The 16,545-nt window shown below is 44.3% G+C and overlaps 1 protein-coding gene across 6 annotated transcripts in view; it reads left to right on the top strand.

Annotated features, from left to right (window-relative positions):
- LOC118367067 (rap guanine nucleotide exchange factor 4-like) overlaps window positions 1-16,545 on the top strand; it is a 49,352-nt gene that overhangs the window by 18,243 nt on the left and 14,564 nt on the right. For all 6 annotated transcript variants that reach the window (XM_052493797.1, XM_052493796.1, XM_052493798.1 and 3 more), the window contains 10 exons: window positions 534-609; window positions 1,038-1,102; window positions 8,215-8,321; window positions 8,460-8,581; window positions 8,698-8,881; window positions 10,062-10,146; window positions 11,763-11,823; window positions 12,061-12,137; window positions 12,365-12,511; window positions 15,624-15,751. In XM_052493797.1, the coding sequence (XP_052349757.1) occupies window positions 549-609; window positions 1,038-1,102; window positions 8,215-8,321; window positions 8,460-8,581; window positions 8,698-8,881; window positions 10,062-10,146; window positions 11,763-11,823; window positions 12,061-12,137; window positions 12,365-12,511; window positions 15,624-15,751 (1,037 nt within the window). In that variant the 5' untranslated portion in view covers window positions 534-548. The remainder of the gene's footprint in view (window positions 1-533; window positions 610-1,037; window positions 1,103-8,214; window positions 8,322-8,459; window positions 8,582-8,697; window positions 8,882-10,061; window positions 10,147-11,762; window positions 11,824-12,060; window positions 12,138-12,364; window positions 12,512-15,623; window positions 15,752-16,545) is intronic.

Here is a 16,545-nt window from a genome sequence, read left to right as displayed (position 1 = left end):
GCATGAAAAGCATAGATACTGTAGTTGAACATTTGCCTACTTGCCACATCGATTCCTTACTATACGTATGGAAGCATGTTGTCCTGTGTACACGTCAGCTACTGTGGCCAACAACAATAGGCTTTTACTTCAAATGAAGCGACATGAAACGTGTATTCTGTTCCTGCCCTTTGAAATGCACTGGTTTGTGAGATGAAGGATCATTTAAATGAGGCTGCAGCAGTTGTGACGCTTCTGAATACTCATAACCGCCAGCTGGGAGTCTCAGCTGTGTATTTACATAGTCCTCAATAGACACGTTGATTAAGAGACACGAGTATAGGGGAGAGATGCATAATACTACAATCCAAATGATTCCACGGGTTTACCACCTGACATAAACAGGTGACCGTGGTTCACAATGAATTACATCGTTATCTTGAATGGAATTGCATGGACACACTGTATTATAAACCTTGTAGTGTTGAGGATTTGGCTTGTGGCTTGTTCTACCATGTCTAATAAGAAGACTGCTCTTCTGTCTCTCTCTGTAGAGATATCGTCAGTGCATGGCTGGACTGCTGGCCCCATCTTATGGAGTTATGGAAAGTGGTGGACCCAGCCCTGACAGTGAGTACAAGACAATAGTCAGTAATGTACATCTACGATGCTTCCTTACTGGCCTACCTCTCACCTTTTTACTATGGAGAAAGTGATACCAGCCGTCTGAAAGTCATGTCTAATTTCCCCTCCAGAAAAGGTTTTGAAGTGTAATGACTAATTGTGTTTTTTCCTGAGGGGGGGGGGGGGACGTCACCCTCTTCTTACTGTAGAAATCTCCCTCGGCGACTGATGACGTTATGTCACTCACTCCCCAAGGAGATTTTAGTTGACACATATCTACATTCAACATAGCATTGAGATGATGTATTAACATCAAAGTATATTTGTGAAAATGCACCAATTGTGGCAGAGAAAAAAGTAGTGATGTATTGGCTTTCAACTCGGTCTTAATGTTTTACCGATGAATGACTACACATTTAAACATTTTCACTCAGGAATGCCGGACAAAGAGAACATAAGCAACAACTCTTTTGGATCCATCTCTAAACATCTGAGTAAGGTACAGTAGAACATCCCTGAACACAAAACGGAGGCCTCATCATTACATATCAGAATGACTTAGTTTCACCCTCCAACATTGATTTTTGGATGATGATTAGTGGACATTCAAAAAAGCACTGTGTGACTATGGCAGGAACCATGTGATCTTGGCAACCCAGAGACTAAATCTAACGTAAATGACCAGCTACTCATCTGTGTGAAAGAGATCAGTAACCACTTTATGTGAAGTGAATATCACCCAGATTGAACACTGTTGTGAATGGAAGAGTGACCGCGGGTGGTAAAGGGATGGTTATTTACTCCTATTTACATGCTGCTTGCGTGGCGCCTGATCTAACAACATCCTCTTTAGTTAGAAGAAGCTCAAAATAAGTCTGGAATGTCGAGCTTGTTTAAAGTTAGACTAAATATAAACAAGGCAGCAGCTGAGACCAAGCTTCCGTTGGTGTGCAGCGTGTCCTTAATAATTCCCGTTCCACCTTAACCCGGTTGTGACTTCCTTACCTCCATACAGATAACACGGTGCTACTCTGGGGTTTCGTGATTTATTACGGCTTGGGCTTTGTTCCTGTTTTTTTTTTCTTTTTCTCCAGACCAGCCAAAACATGTGCACTATAAATAACTACAATGATAGTTGTAATTTAAAAAAATTTTTTTTTAGCAAATCCCATTCTGTGGTTGAATTGTTGGTAAATATTTGTCTAACTCGAAGGCTCTACATATTGTTGTCATAACAACAGCAACCAATGCAGTGACTGTTACGCAGTTCATGTGCAGTGCCGTTGGAAAGTATTCTGACCGCTTGACCTTGTCCACATTTAGTTAGGTTACAGCCTTATTCTGAAATTGATTAAGGCAAAATATATATTTTTTAAAATAAATCTACACGCAATACCCCATAATGACAAAGCAAAAACAGTTGTTTATTTTGTTGAAATGTTTGCTCATTTATATATTTAAAAGAAAATGAAATCACATTTACATAAGTATTCAGACCCTTTACTCAGTACTTTGTTGAAACAGCCTCTAGTCTTCTTGGGTATGTGTTAGTGGAATTTCTAAATTCCTGTATGTTTTATAGCCAAATCAAATTCACACTCGTTCTAGTTCATTAATGAGGTGTAAGTTCATTAATTATGCATGAAGTAGATCGAGACCAGTCTTAAAAGCCAGGTAAACAGCGTTTAATTCAAGTGAGTACTCCCCGCTTACACATATTTCCACAGGTTATAAACTGAAAATGACGTCAGCGTTTTCTAAACGTCCTATCATTTCACCAGTAGAGGGGCCCTCTAGCTCTCGAGTCTTTGCTCCACGCCAGAAGTCAAGGTCAGTCAGTATAAATCAACATTCTAGACAGTCTGGAGATAGTCCGTTCCTGTCACCTGGAGATTGTACGAATGTATGAACTAAGGAACAGACCTTCATTGTTACTAAACTCCTGACTACATTATATACAATTGGGAATGGGAGCAAGAGTGAAAATTCATATGTACAGTACATTATAGCATTTGGACTAGTCAGTTCTGATTTGGAATGTATACATAATTAGTCATTTCTACCATAATTTCCTCTAACAGTATGACGCTACAAGCTTGGCACACCTGTATTTGGGGAGTTTCTCCCATTCTTCTCTGCAGATCCTCTCAAGCTGTCAGGTTGGATGGGGAGCATCGCTGCACAGCTATTTTCAGGTCTCTATAGAGATGTTCGATCGGGTTCAAGTCCGGCCTCTGTCTGGGCCACTCAAGACTCAAGGACATTCAGAGACTTGTCCTGAAGCCACTCCTGCGTTGTCTGGGCCGTGTGCATAGGGTAGTTGTCCTGTTGGAAGGTGACTCTCACCCTTTCATCAAGGATTTCTCTGTACTTTGCTCCATTCATATTTGCCTCAACCCTGACATGTCTCCCGGTCCCTGCTGCTGAAAAACATCCCCACAGTATGATGCTGCCACCACCATGCTTCACCGTAGGGAAGGTGCCAGGTTTCCTCCAAACGTGACGCTTGGCATTCAGGCCAAATAGTTCAATCTTGGTTTCATCAGAGCAGAGAAACGTATTTATCATGGTCTGAGAGTGCTTTACGTGGCATCCGTCTGGCCACTCTACCATAAAGGCCTGATTGGTGGAGTGCTACAGAGATGATTGTCTTTCTGGAAGGTTCTCCCATCTCCACAGAGCAACTCTAGAGGTCTGTCAGCGTGACCATCGGGTTCTTGGTCACCTCTCGACAAGGCCCTTCTCCACCGACTGCTCAGTTTGGCCGGGCAGCCAGCTCTAGGAAGAGTACTGTTGGTTCCAAAGTTGTTCCATTTAAGAACGATGGAGGCCCCTATGTTTTTGGGGAACTTCAAAGCTGCAGACACTCTTATTTTATTTTTATTTATTTTTACACTTCCCCAGATCTGTGTCTCCACACAATCCTGTCTCGGGGCTCTACGGACAATTCCTTCGACCTCACGGCTTGGTTTGGCTCTGACATGCGCTGTGAACTGTGGGACCTTATGTAGACAGTTGTGTGCCTTTCCAAATCATGTCCAATCCATTGAATTTACCACAATCAAGTTGTAGAAACATCTCAAGGGTGATCAATGGAAACGGGATGCACTTGAATTCAGTTATACCCTGATACAAATTGACTTCCAGTCACTGTGCTAATGCTAGTTAGCATTGGCTTGCGACACTATCTCTTAACTTCCTTCATACTAGACCTCATTTCCAAAATTCTGAAGTATCCCTTTAAGCATCTACGTAAGTATTGTTCTTGGCTGTGAGAGAAATTGTGTTAGAAAGGAGGTGTTATAGAGTTTGAACAGTCGTCGTCATGTCCGCTTTGTAGTATAGAGTGCTGCTGTATGTATAGGTCAGTTTGATTCTTCTCTGCTGTAGAACTCATGAATACCACATTCATACGTGACTTGTTCAAGGTGGTTTCTGTGCTGTGGGTCCAAGGGTTGGGATGTAAGCACAGACACCAGCTGTTGATTTAACTTCTGATTTAACAGGGCCCCTTTGACAGTGGAGGTTGTTAGCATGGTTGTCAATTGGGTATGGCCCAACACCAACAATTTTAAAATGGGCTACTGAAATCATTCCAATCCTGATTTTTAAAGGCAAATGTAGTTTAGCAGCAGGCTGACTTTAGGACCATGGGAATGAGTGGGAGGGAAGGCTGTTTGTATGGCTGGCTGGCTTTTTGGAGAGTGCATCTGTACAGCTGTCATTTTTCCATACCCTTGGTTTATCTGAAAGTATGTCCTTGGTTGATAGTGGTAAAGGCTACATCTTCACAAGGGACTAATCTCTGTCATCATTGATAGGGAGGGAACTGCGACCATTCACTAAAGTCTGCATCGTGTGTCATACAATCTCAAATGTTCTTATCATCCCTGTCCTTCATTTTGTGCTTTAATTTTGAAATCCATTTGTTTTTTTTGTTTTTTTAACCAGGTAGGACAGTTGAGAACAAGTTCTCATTTACTAGAGTGACCTGGCCAAGATAAAGCAAATCAGTGCGACAAAAACAACAGAGTTACACATGGGATAAACACACTCAATAACACAATAAAAAAAAATTGGTGTACAGTGTGTTCAAATGAAGTAAGGAGGGAAGGCAATAAATAGGCCACAGTGGCGAGGTAATAACAATTTAGCAATTAACACTGGAGTTAGTGAGGGAGATATAAGTCTTCAACTTCAGTGATGGGGGTGTTTGCTTTGGGGATGACCAGTGAAATATACCTGCTGGAGTATGTGCTACGGGTGGGTGTTACTATGGTGACCAGTGAGCTGAGATGAGGCTGAGCTTTACCTAGCAAAGACTTATGGATGACCTGGAGCCAGTGGGTTTGGCGACAAATATGTAGCGTGGACCAGTCAACAAGAGCATACAGGTCGCAGTGGTGGGTAGTATATGGGGCTTTAGTGACAAAACGGATGGCACTGTAATAGACTGCATCCAATTTTCTGAGTAGAGTGTTGGAGGCTATTTTGTAAATGACATCGCCAGAGGATCGGTAGGGTAGTCAGTTTTACGAGGGTATGTTTGGCAGCATGAGTTAAACCAGGCGAGGCTGTCATTATCAAATCAAATCAAATCAAATCAAATTTTATTTGTCACATACACATGGTTAGCAGATGTTAAATGCGAGTGTAGCGAAATGCTTGTGCTTCTAGTTCCGACAATGCAGTGATAACCAACAAGTAATCTAACTAACAATTCCAAAACTACTGTCTTATACACATTGTAAGGGGATAAGGAACATGTACATAAGGATATATGAATGAGTGATGGTACAGAGCAGCATACAGTAGATGGTATCGAGTACAGTATATACATATGAGATGAGTGTGTAGACAAAGTAAACAAAGTGGCATAGTTAAAGTGGCTAGTGATACATGTATTACATAAGGATGCAGTCGATGATGTAGAGTACAGTATATACATATGCATATGAGATGAATAATGTAGGGTAAGTAACATTATATAAGGTAGCATTGTTTAAAGTGGCTAGTGATATATTTACATAATTCCCATCAATTCCCATTATTAAAATGGCTGGAGTTGGGTCAGTGTCAATGACAGTGTGTTGGCAGCAGCCACTCACTGTTAGTGGTGGCTGTTTAACAGTCTGATGGCCTTGAGATAGAAGCTGTTTTTCAGTCTCTCGGTCCCAGCTTTGATGCACCTGTACTGACCTCGCCTTCTGGATGATAGCGGGGTGAACAGGCAGTGGTTCGGGTGGTTGATGTCCTTGATGATCTTTATGGCCTTCCTGTAACAACGGGTGGTGTAGGTGTCCTGGAGGGCAGGTAGTTTGCCCCGGTGATGCGTTGTGCAGTCCTCACTACCCTCTGGAGAGCCTTACGGTTGAGGGCGGAGCAGTTGCCGTACCAGGCGGTGATACAGCCCGCCAGGATGCTCTCGATTGTGCATCTGTAGAAGTTTGTGAGTGCTTTTGGTGACAAGCCAAATTTCTTCAGCCTCCTGAGGTTGAATAGGCGCTGCTGCGCAAATCTTCACGACGCTGTCAGTGTGAGTGGACCAATTCAGTTTGTCTGTGATGTGTATGCCGAGGAACTTAAAACTAGCTACCCTCTCCACTACTGTTCCATCGATGTGGATAGGGGTGTTCCCCTCTGCTGTTTCCTGAAGTCCACAATCATCTCCTTAGTTTTGTTGACGTTGAGTGTGAGGTTATTTTCCTGACACCACACTCCGAGGGCCCTTACCTCCTCCCTGTAGGCCGTCTCGTCGTTGTTGGTAATCAAGCCTACCACTGTTGTGTCGTCCGCAAACTTGATGATTGAGTTGGAGGCGTGCGTGGCCACGCAGTCGTGGGTGAACAGGGAGTACAGGAGAGGGCTCAGAACGCACCCTTGTGGGGCCCCCGTGTTGAGGATCAGCGGGGAGGAGATGTTGTTGCCTACCCTCACCACCTGGGGGCGGCCCGTCAGGAAGTCCAGTACCCAGTTGCACAGGGCGGGGTCGAGACCCAGGGTCTCGAGCTTGATGACGAGCTGGGAGGGTACTATGGTGTTGAATGCCGAGCTGTAGTCGATGAACAGCATTCTCACATAGGTATTCCTCTTGTCCAGGTGGGTTAGGGCAGTGTGCAGTGTGGTTGAGATTGCATCGTCTGTGGACCTATTTGGGCGGTAAGCAAATTGGAGTGGGTCTAGGGTGTCAGGTAGGATGGAGGTGATATGGTTTGACTAGTCTCTCAAAGCACTTCATGATGACGGAAGTGAGTGCTACGGGGCGGTAGTCGTTTAGCTCAGTTACCTTAGCTTTCTTGGGAACAGGAACAATGGTGAAACCATTAGAGAAACCAAGGCTGTTGAGTCTGCCGATAAGAATACGGTGATTGACAGAGTCACCTTGGCCAGGTCGATGAAGACTGCTGCACAGTGCTGTCTTTTATTGATGGCGGTTATGATATCGTTTAGGACCTTGGTGCACCCGTGACCAGCTCGGAAACCGGATTGCATAGCAGAGAAGGTGCGGTGGGATTCGAAATGGTCAGTGATATGTTTGTTAACTTGGCTTTCGAAGACTTTAGAAAGGCAGGGCAGGATAGATATGGGTCTGTAACAGTTTAGGTCTAGAGTGTCTCCCCCTTTGAAGAGGGGGATGACTGCGGCAGCTTTCCAATCTTTAGGAATCTGACGATACAATAGAGCGGTTGAACAGACTAGTAATAGGGGTTGCAACTATGACGGCGGATAATTTAAGAGAGGGTCCAGATTGTCTAGTCCAGCTGATTTGTAGGGATCCAGATTTTGCAGCTCTTTCAAAACATCAGCTATCTGGATTTGGGAGAAGCGTGGGAGGTTTGGGCCAGTTGTTGCGGGGGGTGCAGAGCTGTTGGCCGGGGTTGGGGTAGCCAGATGGAAAGCATGGCCAGCCGTAGAGAAATGCTTATTGAAATTCTCGTGCATTGTGGATTTATCGATGATGACAGTGTTGCCTAGCCTCAGTGCAGTGGACAGCTGGGAGGAGGTGCTCTTATTCTCGATGGACTTTAGTGTCCCAAAACCTTTTGGAATTAGTGCTGCAGGATGCAAATTTCTGTTTGAAAAAGCTAGCCTTTGCTTTCCTAACTGACTGTGTATATTGGTTCCTGACTTCCCTGAAAAGTTGCATATGCGGGGAATATTTGACGCTAGTGCAGTACGCATGCCCCCTTTTTGAAAGGGGCATGCTTATTTAAGCTGGTGAGGAAAGCACTTTTTAAAGAGCAACCAGGCATCCTCTACTGACGGGATGAGGTCAATATCCTTCCAGGATACCCGGGCCAGATCGATTAGAAAGGCCTGCTCGCAGAAGTGTTTTAGGGAGTTTTTGTAATCCATTATGTTTCCGTGTGTACGTGTGTGTGTGTGTGTGTGTGTGTGTGCGCGTTTTCCAGTCAATGTCATGTCATTTTACTTTTCAGAAATCCTTCACAGATAGCCCAGACAAAATCCATCCTAAATCAATTTCTCAGGTAGTAAAGACCATCACACCAATAGAGGCCATCTCATCTGTGTCTGTCCATTGATCTCCTTTTTCTCTCCTCTATTATAAGGCCTGGCCTCTCTAGTATAAGGCCCATTTTCTCCCCACAGGTCCCATCTGAGAAGATCATGCGAGCAGGGAAGGTTCTACGTGATGCCATCCTCTCCAGAGCTCCCCACATCATCCGAGACAGGAAGTACCACCTGAAGACATACAGGTGGGTTGGAATATCCCCTGTACCATATACACCTGGTACACTCATATCACAGTACGTGTACATCTGTCGGTTTGTGTATTGGTTATGTTTGTTTTTTGCTGTATGTATTTCCTGATGTGATGTGTGTATCTCCTGCAGGCAATGCTGTGTGGGAACAGAGCTGGTTGACTGGCAGATGCAGCAGAGCTCCTGTGTTCGCTCTCGCATTCAAGCAGTGGGCATGTGGCAGGTGCTGCTGGAGGAAGGAGTTCTCAACCACGGTGAGCCAGAACAGTCCAGTAGACCATACTAAGAGTAACCCCTCTGTCTGTCTGTGTGCATGTGAAAGTCGGTCCATTTCTAAACCCTCTGTGTTCTCTGTTTGTTGGGGTTGCAGTGGACCAGGAGCTGACCTTCCAGGACAAGTATCTGTTCTACCGTTTCTTGGATGATGAGCAGGATGACGCTCCTCTGCCCACTGAGAAGGAGGCCAGGGAGAGCGATGAGGAGCTGCAGGATACCCTCCTCCTCCTCTCCCAAATAGGCCCTGACGCTCACATGCGCATGATCCTGAGGAAACAGTAAGATCACAGAGATCGCCACCTGCGGGTAGGATGTATGCAGGTCTGGAAAGTTTGGGTTAGGCAAGATAACCTCTTGATACTAGCCATCCCGGATCCGGGATCGTGAATACAGCCTCAAGCTCATTAGCATATGCAACGTTAACTATTCATGAAAATTGCAAATGAAATTAAATAAATATGCTAGCTCTCAAGCTTAGCCTTTTGTTAACAACACTGTCATCTCAGATTTTCAAAATATGCTTTTCAACCATAGCAAAACAAGCATTTGTGTAACAGTATTGATAGCTAGCGTAGCATTTAGCATAGCATTCAGCGGGCAACATTTTCACAAAAACAAGAAAAGCATTCAAATAAAATAATTTACCTTTGAAGAACTTCGGATGTTTTCAATGAGGAGACTCTCAGTTAGATAGCAAATGTTCAGTTTTTCCCAAAAGATTCTTTGTGTAGGAGAAATCGCTCCGTTTTGTTCATCACGTTTGGCTACCAACATTTTTTTTAAATTCAGTCATCAAAACGACAAACTTTTTTCCAAATAAACTCCATAATATCGACTGAAACATGGCAAACGTTGTTTAGAATCAATCCTCAAGGTGTTTTTCACATATCTCTTCGATGATATATCGTTGGTGGAAGTGTTTTCTCGTCTGAATCACATGGGAGAATGCTTGCAGCTGAAGATTACGCACCAATTTCGACAAAGGACACCGGGCGGACACCTGCTAAATGTAGTCTCTTATGGCCAATCTTCCAATGATATGCCTACAAATACGTCACAATGCTGCAGACACCTTGGGGAAACGGCAGAAAGTGTAGGCTCGTTCAGGGCGCATTCACAGCGCCTCAAATTTTGCTCACTTCCTGTTTGAAGTTTCATCTTGGTTTCGCCTGTAGCATCAGTTCTGTGGCACTCACAGATAATATCTTTGCAGTTTTGGAAACGTCAGAGTTTTTTCTTTCCAAAGCTGTCAATTACATGCATAGTCGAGCATCTTTTTGTGACAAAATATCTTGTTTAAAACGGGAACGTTTTTTATCCAAAAATTAAAAGAGCGCCCCCTATCTCGAAGTTAAAGAAGATATGTAAGCAAAGTGCAAAGCTGATGCGAAGGTCCTGTTTGAAGTTAATACGTTTAAAAATGATTTGTTTTATCGGTGCATGTTTACCCTTCCCCAGGCCAGGACAGAGGACAGCAGATGATTTGGAGATAATTTATGAGGAGCTGCTCCATATAAAAGCCTTATCGCACCTTTCCACCACTGTGAGTACAGATTCGGTTACATTCATAATTCATTGTCGGCCTGTATAGAGTGGCTTGCGACAGTATTCACCCCCCCCTGGCATTTTTCCTATTTTGTTGCCTTACAACCTGGAATTAAAATTAATTTTGGGGGGGGTTTGTATCTTTTGATTTACACAGCCTGACTGCCACTTTGAAGATGCAAAATATGTTTTATTGTGAAACAAACAAGACAAAAATACAGAACTTGAGCATGCATAACTATTCACCCCCGCAAAGTCAATACTTTGTAGAGCCACCTTTTACAGCAATTACAGCTGCATGTCTCTTGGGGCATGTCTCTATTAGCTTGGCACATCTAGCCACTGGGATTTTTGCCCATTCTTCAAGGCAAAACTGCTCCAGCTCCTTCAAGTTGGATGGGTTCCGCTGGTGTACAGCAATCTTTAAGTCATACCACAGATTCTCAATTGGATTGAGGTCTGGGCTTTGACTAGGCCATTCCAAGAAGTTTCAATATTTCCCTTTAAACCACTCGAGTGTTGCTTTAGCAGTATGCTTAGCGACATTGTCCTGCTGGAAGGTGAACCTCTGTCCCAGTCTCAAATTTCTGGAAGACTGAAACCGGTTTCCTTCAAGAATTTCCCTGTAGCACCATCTTTCAATTCTGACCAGTTTCCTAGTCCTTGCCAATGAAAAACATCCCCACAGCATGATGCTGCCACCACCATGCTAGACTGTGGGGATGGTGTTCTCGGGGTGATGAGAGGTGTTGGGTTTGCACCAGACATAGCGTTTTCCTTTATGGCCAAACAGCTCAGTTTTAGTCTCATCTGACCAGAGTACCTTCTTCCATATGCCTTTTGATGAACAACAAACGTGTTTGCTTATTCTTTTCTTTAGCAATGGCATTTTTCTGTCCACTCTTCCGTAAGCCCAGCTCTGTGGAGTGTACGGCTTAAAGTGGTCCTATGAACAGGTACTCCAATCTCCGCTGTGGAGCTTCAGGGTTATCTTTGGTGCCTCTCTGATTAATGCCCTCCTTGCTTGGTCTGTGAGTTTTGGTGTGTAGCCCTCTTTTGGCAGGTTTGTTGTGGTGCCATATTCTTTCCATAATGGATTTAATGGTGCTCCGTGGGATGTTCAGATATTTTTTTATAACTCAACATTGATCTGTACTTCTCCACAACTTTGTCCCTGACCTGTTTGGAGAGCTCCTTAGTCTTCATAGTGCTTGGTGGTGCCCCTTGCTTAGTGGTGTGGCAGACTCTGGGGCCGTTCAGAACAGGTGTATATATACTGAGATCATGTGACAGATCATGTGACATTTAGATTGCACACAAGTGGACTTTATTTAACTAATTATGTAACTTCTGAAGGTAATTGGTTGCACCAAATCATATTTAGGGGCTTCATAGCCCACTTTCCAATTGACATTTTTTATTTTAAAAAATCATTTTGCCAATTTGGACAATTTTGTGTATGTCAATTACATGAAATCCAAATGAAAATCCATTTAAATTACAGGTTGTAATGAAACAAAATAGGAAAAAGGCCAAGGGGGGAGAATTCTTTTGCAAGGCACTGTATGATGTCAACCCTGTAACCTAGCTGTGTTTCCCCCCCTGCTTCTACAGGTAAAGAAGGAGTTAGCCGGAGTCCTAATCTTTGAGTCTCATGCCACAGCAGGAACCGTGTGTAAGTAGTTTAACACTGCCTCCATGACCAAAGTTCAACCCCTTTTTTAAATTGATCAACTTTGCACGCTATTCATTGATTTATAAATGCATCATCTATATGGAGGCAGAAAGAAAATCCCAGATGAAATAGTAAATCCTTTGTGGTTGTTTCTGTAAGTTAATGCATTGAGATGCATTCTTGGAAATGTTTTGTTGGAAAATATCCGTTTTGATACGTTATCATTTTCACTTACAGTGTTCAATCAAGGGGAGGAAGGCACATCGTGGTACATCATTCTAAAGGGCTCTGTAAACGTTGTCATTTATGGAAAGGTAAAAAAAAATAAAAAAATAAAGATTGTTCAAATGTTATTTGAATCTGGCATCTCATACGACTCATCCCCATTTGATCAGTATTCAGCTAATCACTATAGCCAATTATAGAAAATATGAGAGTGGATAAATTACATAGCAGATGTAAAACTATTGAATGCTGTCATCTTATGCCCTTTAAGGCACAGCCAGTCTTTGTTTGCTTATTCTTGTCCTGTTTCACATAGGGGGTTGTTTGCACGCTGCATGAGGGAGATGACTTTGGGAAGCTTGCCCTGGTCAACGATGCCCCCCGCGCCGCCTCCATTGTCCTACGAGACGATAACTGCCACTTCCTACGTGTGGACAAGGAGGACTTCAATCGGATCCTCAAAGTGAGTTATCTGGGGAAATCCTTTTTGTCCTCACAGGAGATGGCATGGCCCCCTCCACCTCTCTGTCCACTAAGCTCAGTGAAATTCCACTTTATCTGTATTAATGGTGTAGTCTCCCTCTATTGTTTGAGATTCGGATTCAACATTGCAGCTCCTAAAAAGAGAGGTGTTCATCAGAATGATGCATATATTAACCAGTTGTACCAGTTAAGAGTCAAGTCTCCATTTTCATAGAATTGTTTTAAAGATGGACTACTATCAACTACGTGGGTCAATGGAGACCGTTGTCTGTAGGAGAGGTACGGTATAAACGCTAAAGCCAAACTGTCAACTGTCAGACTCTTAGCCCAATGGCCAGCAGATGGCGATATTGAGTCGTTGCCATCTTACCGTCCAAACGCTTGTATGCAGCTGGCAATACACTCATATCCCGTGGACCAGTTCGTACCTAACATTCTCCATTCAGGCTGAAAATGCATCAATTTGTTCCTGAACTAGATTTCACGGTGAGAAGGTGGGGGAAAAAATATGCATACTTTCTTTATGAAACACCATTTTTCACCACCATGCTAAAGTGGTTAATGCCTCGGAAGGAATGCTAGTTCCGGATGTGCGTATCGCGTTCAGCCAATCAGGCTGCAGCATTCTGCATGCAGGGTGCAACATCAGGAAGTAGCATTAGCCATAAAGAAAGCATGCATATTTTCCCCAGTTTTTTTCCTTCTTCTTATCAATAAATCTAAACTCATCAAAAAAAGAAACGTCCTCTCACTGTCAACTGCGTTTATTTTCAGCAAAATTAACGTGTAAATATTTGTTTGAACATAAGATTCAACAACTGAGACATAAACTGAACAAGTTCCACAGACATGTGACTAACAGAAATGTAATGTGTCCCTGAACAAAAAGGAGGGGGGGGGTCAAAATCAAAAGTAATAGTCAGTATCTGGTGTGGCCACCAGCTGCATTAAGTACTGCAGTGCATCTCCTCCTCATGGACTGCACTAGATTTGCCAGTTCTTGCTGCGAGATGTTACCCCACCCTTCTACCAAGGCACCTGCTAGTTCCCAGAAATTTCTGGGGGGAAATGGCCCTAGCCCTCACCCTCCGATCCAACAGGTCCCAGATGTGCTCAATGGGATTGAGGTCCGGGCTCTTCCCTGGCCATGGCAGAACACTGACATCCTTGTCTTGCAGGAAATCACACATAGAACGAGCAGTATTGCTGGTGGCATTGTCATGATAGAGGGTCATGTCAGGATGAGCCTGCAGGAAGTGTACCACATGAGGGAGGAGGATGTCTTCCCTGTAACGTACAGCTTTGAGATTGCCTGCAATGACAACAAGCTCAGTCCGATGATGCTGTGACACACCTCCCCAGACCATGATGGACCCTCCACCTCCAAATCGATCCCACTCCTGAGTACAGGCCTCGGTGTAACGCTCACTCCTTAGACGATAAACGCGAATCCGACCATCACCCTCCGGTGAGACAAAACCGCGACTCGTCAGAGAAGAGCACTTTTTTTCCAGTCCAGCGAAGGTGTGTTTGTGCCCATAGGCAACGTTGTTGCCGGTGATGTAAGGCAGGTCTTCACCAGACAACAGGCCTACAAGCCCTCAGTCCAGCCTCTCTCAGCCTATTGCGGACAGTCTGAGCACTGATGGAGGGATTGTGCTTTCCTGGTGTAACTTGGGCAGTTGTTGTTGCCATCCTGTACCTGTGTGATGTTTGGATGTACCGATCTTGTGCAGGTGTTGTTACATGTGGTCTGCAACTGCCAGGACGATCAACTGTCCGTCCCGTCTCCCTGTATCGCTATCTTAGGCGTCTCACAGTACGGACATTTCAATTTATTGCCCTGGCCACACCTGCAGTCCTCAGGCCTCTTTGCAGCATGCCTAAAGCATATTCATGCAGATGAGCAGAGACCCTGGGCATCTTTCTTTAGTTGTTTTTCCAGAGTCCGTAGAAAGGCCTCTTTTTAGTGTCCTAAGTTTTCATAACTGTGACATTAATTGCCTACCGTCTGTAAGCTGTTAGTGTCTTAACGACCGTTCCACAGGTCCATGTTCATTAATTGTTAATGGTTCATTGAATAAGCATGGTAAACAGTGTTTAAACCCTTTACAATGAAGATCTGTGAAGTTATTTGGATTTGCAAAAATATATATTTTGGAGAATTATCTTTGAAAGACAGGGTAATAAAAAAGGGACATTTTTTGTTTGTTACTGAGTTTAGTTCAGGAGGAAATCGTCGCCTTTGCAGCCTGAGTGGAGAATGTTTTAAGTACGAACCGTTCCACAGCACGAACCGTTCCACAGTACGAACCGGTCCACAGGGGATACGAGTGTATTACCGGCTGCATACAATACGGTTGGATTGTAAGATGCAACCATCAATATCGACATCTGCCTGCGTTTGGGCTATCAGTCTCTCTACATTCCCCTTCCACAGCCTATTGTTTAGCTCCGCCCACGTGCAGCTTGCATTGGACTTTGATAGGATATCAGGGTCTTGATTGTGTCTACTGAAAAGCGGATGGATGATGGACATCTGTGTGATTCACAGAGGCAGACCCTTTGTATGCGGCTCATTGAGTCCTCCTCCTCTGTAAATCTCCTGTTGGCTTTGGACTGATGGGCTTCTGGGCCACATAGTCTGCTTCCCAAACGACACCCTATTCCCTATGAACTGCACATCCTGGTCAAAAGTAGTGCACTACATAGACAATAGGGTGCCATTTGTGACTCCGCCTCAGTCAAAATGCTGACCACCCAGTGTCCCTGTCAGTTGTACTAGCAGACTAATCCACCATGCTTACAGTACCATAGTTCTGATGGGATGATGTAATGTAGTGCAGCCTCCATGTTAACTACCAGATGCCACTAGAGTCGGAGAGAGAAGTCATCCTAGCCATTTTGGGGGATGGTCTACTCTGCAGGATTTGCTTCAGTACTATTCAGTCGGAAATGTATTTATTCATTTTCAAAAACTTAACATCCAGGTAACAACCACTTGTTGTCGTTAGGAATGGCATGTCATTTCATAATAAAACATAACAGTACAATGATTTATGATGACATAATGATCAATTGTGTGTGTCCAGGATGTGGAGGCCAACACGGTGCGTTTGAAAGAGCATTATCAGGATGTTCTGGTCCTGGAGAAGAGCCCCAGCAGCCAGGCCTCCACCCATGGCTCCACCACCACCACAGCCACCTCCTCACACTATAAGTACTGAGCTAACTATCTATCTGTCTCACCCAGTCATCCCCTCACAATATGATTGAACTGCTTTCTGTAGCAGCACTGTTCAGTAGAGGTAGAGTTCACTAGGAAGTTAAAGGGGACTGTGGGTGTGTGAGATACTCTCTCCTGTTGGGAGGGTCATGTGTGTGATAATGTCTCTTGACGTTAGATTCATAACAGGGAGTGTGGTTAGTGTGAGAGACTCTTGAAAATTTGCACAGTGTGAGTATAAAAAGTGGGTGAGTTTGTGAGCTACTCTCGGCTAAAGAGTGTATAGTAGTGTGGATCTGGTTGCCGGGGGTAGAAGTTATATTGTAAAGCCAAGACTGAGGCTACAAGGCTGCAGACGTCTGTTAGCTACTAGCTAGTCTTAATGGCAGCTGCTGTCAGTGACCGCGGCTGCAGTAATGGAGAGAGACACATTAATGGTAATGACTGAGAGATGGGCTCCCGGGGAGAAGGCAGGACCCGCGGGTCACAATCACTCTGCCAGAGTAGGCCTCTAATCAACTACAGCGCCAGTCACATATGAAGAGTGTGAGGGTGTCAAGTTCCTCTCCTTCCCCTGTGGAGTGCCTGGCACACACCGCCTGCGTCCCAAACGGCATCCTTTTCCCTACTTTCTTTTTACCAGGGCCCCATGGGGAATAGGGTCCCATTTGGGACAGACACGCCTCGTCCTCTCTCTCCCCTTACCAAGCCAATCACAACAAGCCTGGCTGTAGCGTGTTGATTCTTATGGTCGAGTGGTGGTCTCTTCCTGTGTTTTACCTATGGAG

Source organism: Oncorhynchus keta, chromosome 34, assembly GCF_023373465.1.
Source record: "Oncorhynchus keta strain PuntledgeMale-10-30-2019 chromosome 34, Oket_V2, whole genome shotgun sequence".
Taxonomy (NCBI): Eukaryota; Metazoa; Chordata; class Actinopteri; order Salmoniformes; family Salmonidae; genus Oncorhynchus; species Oncorhynchus keta.
This window is presented reverse-complemented; position numbering and strand designations above follow the sequence as displayed.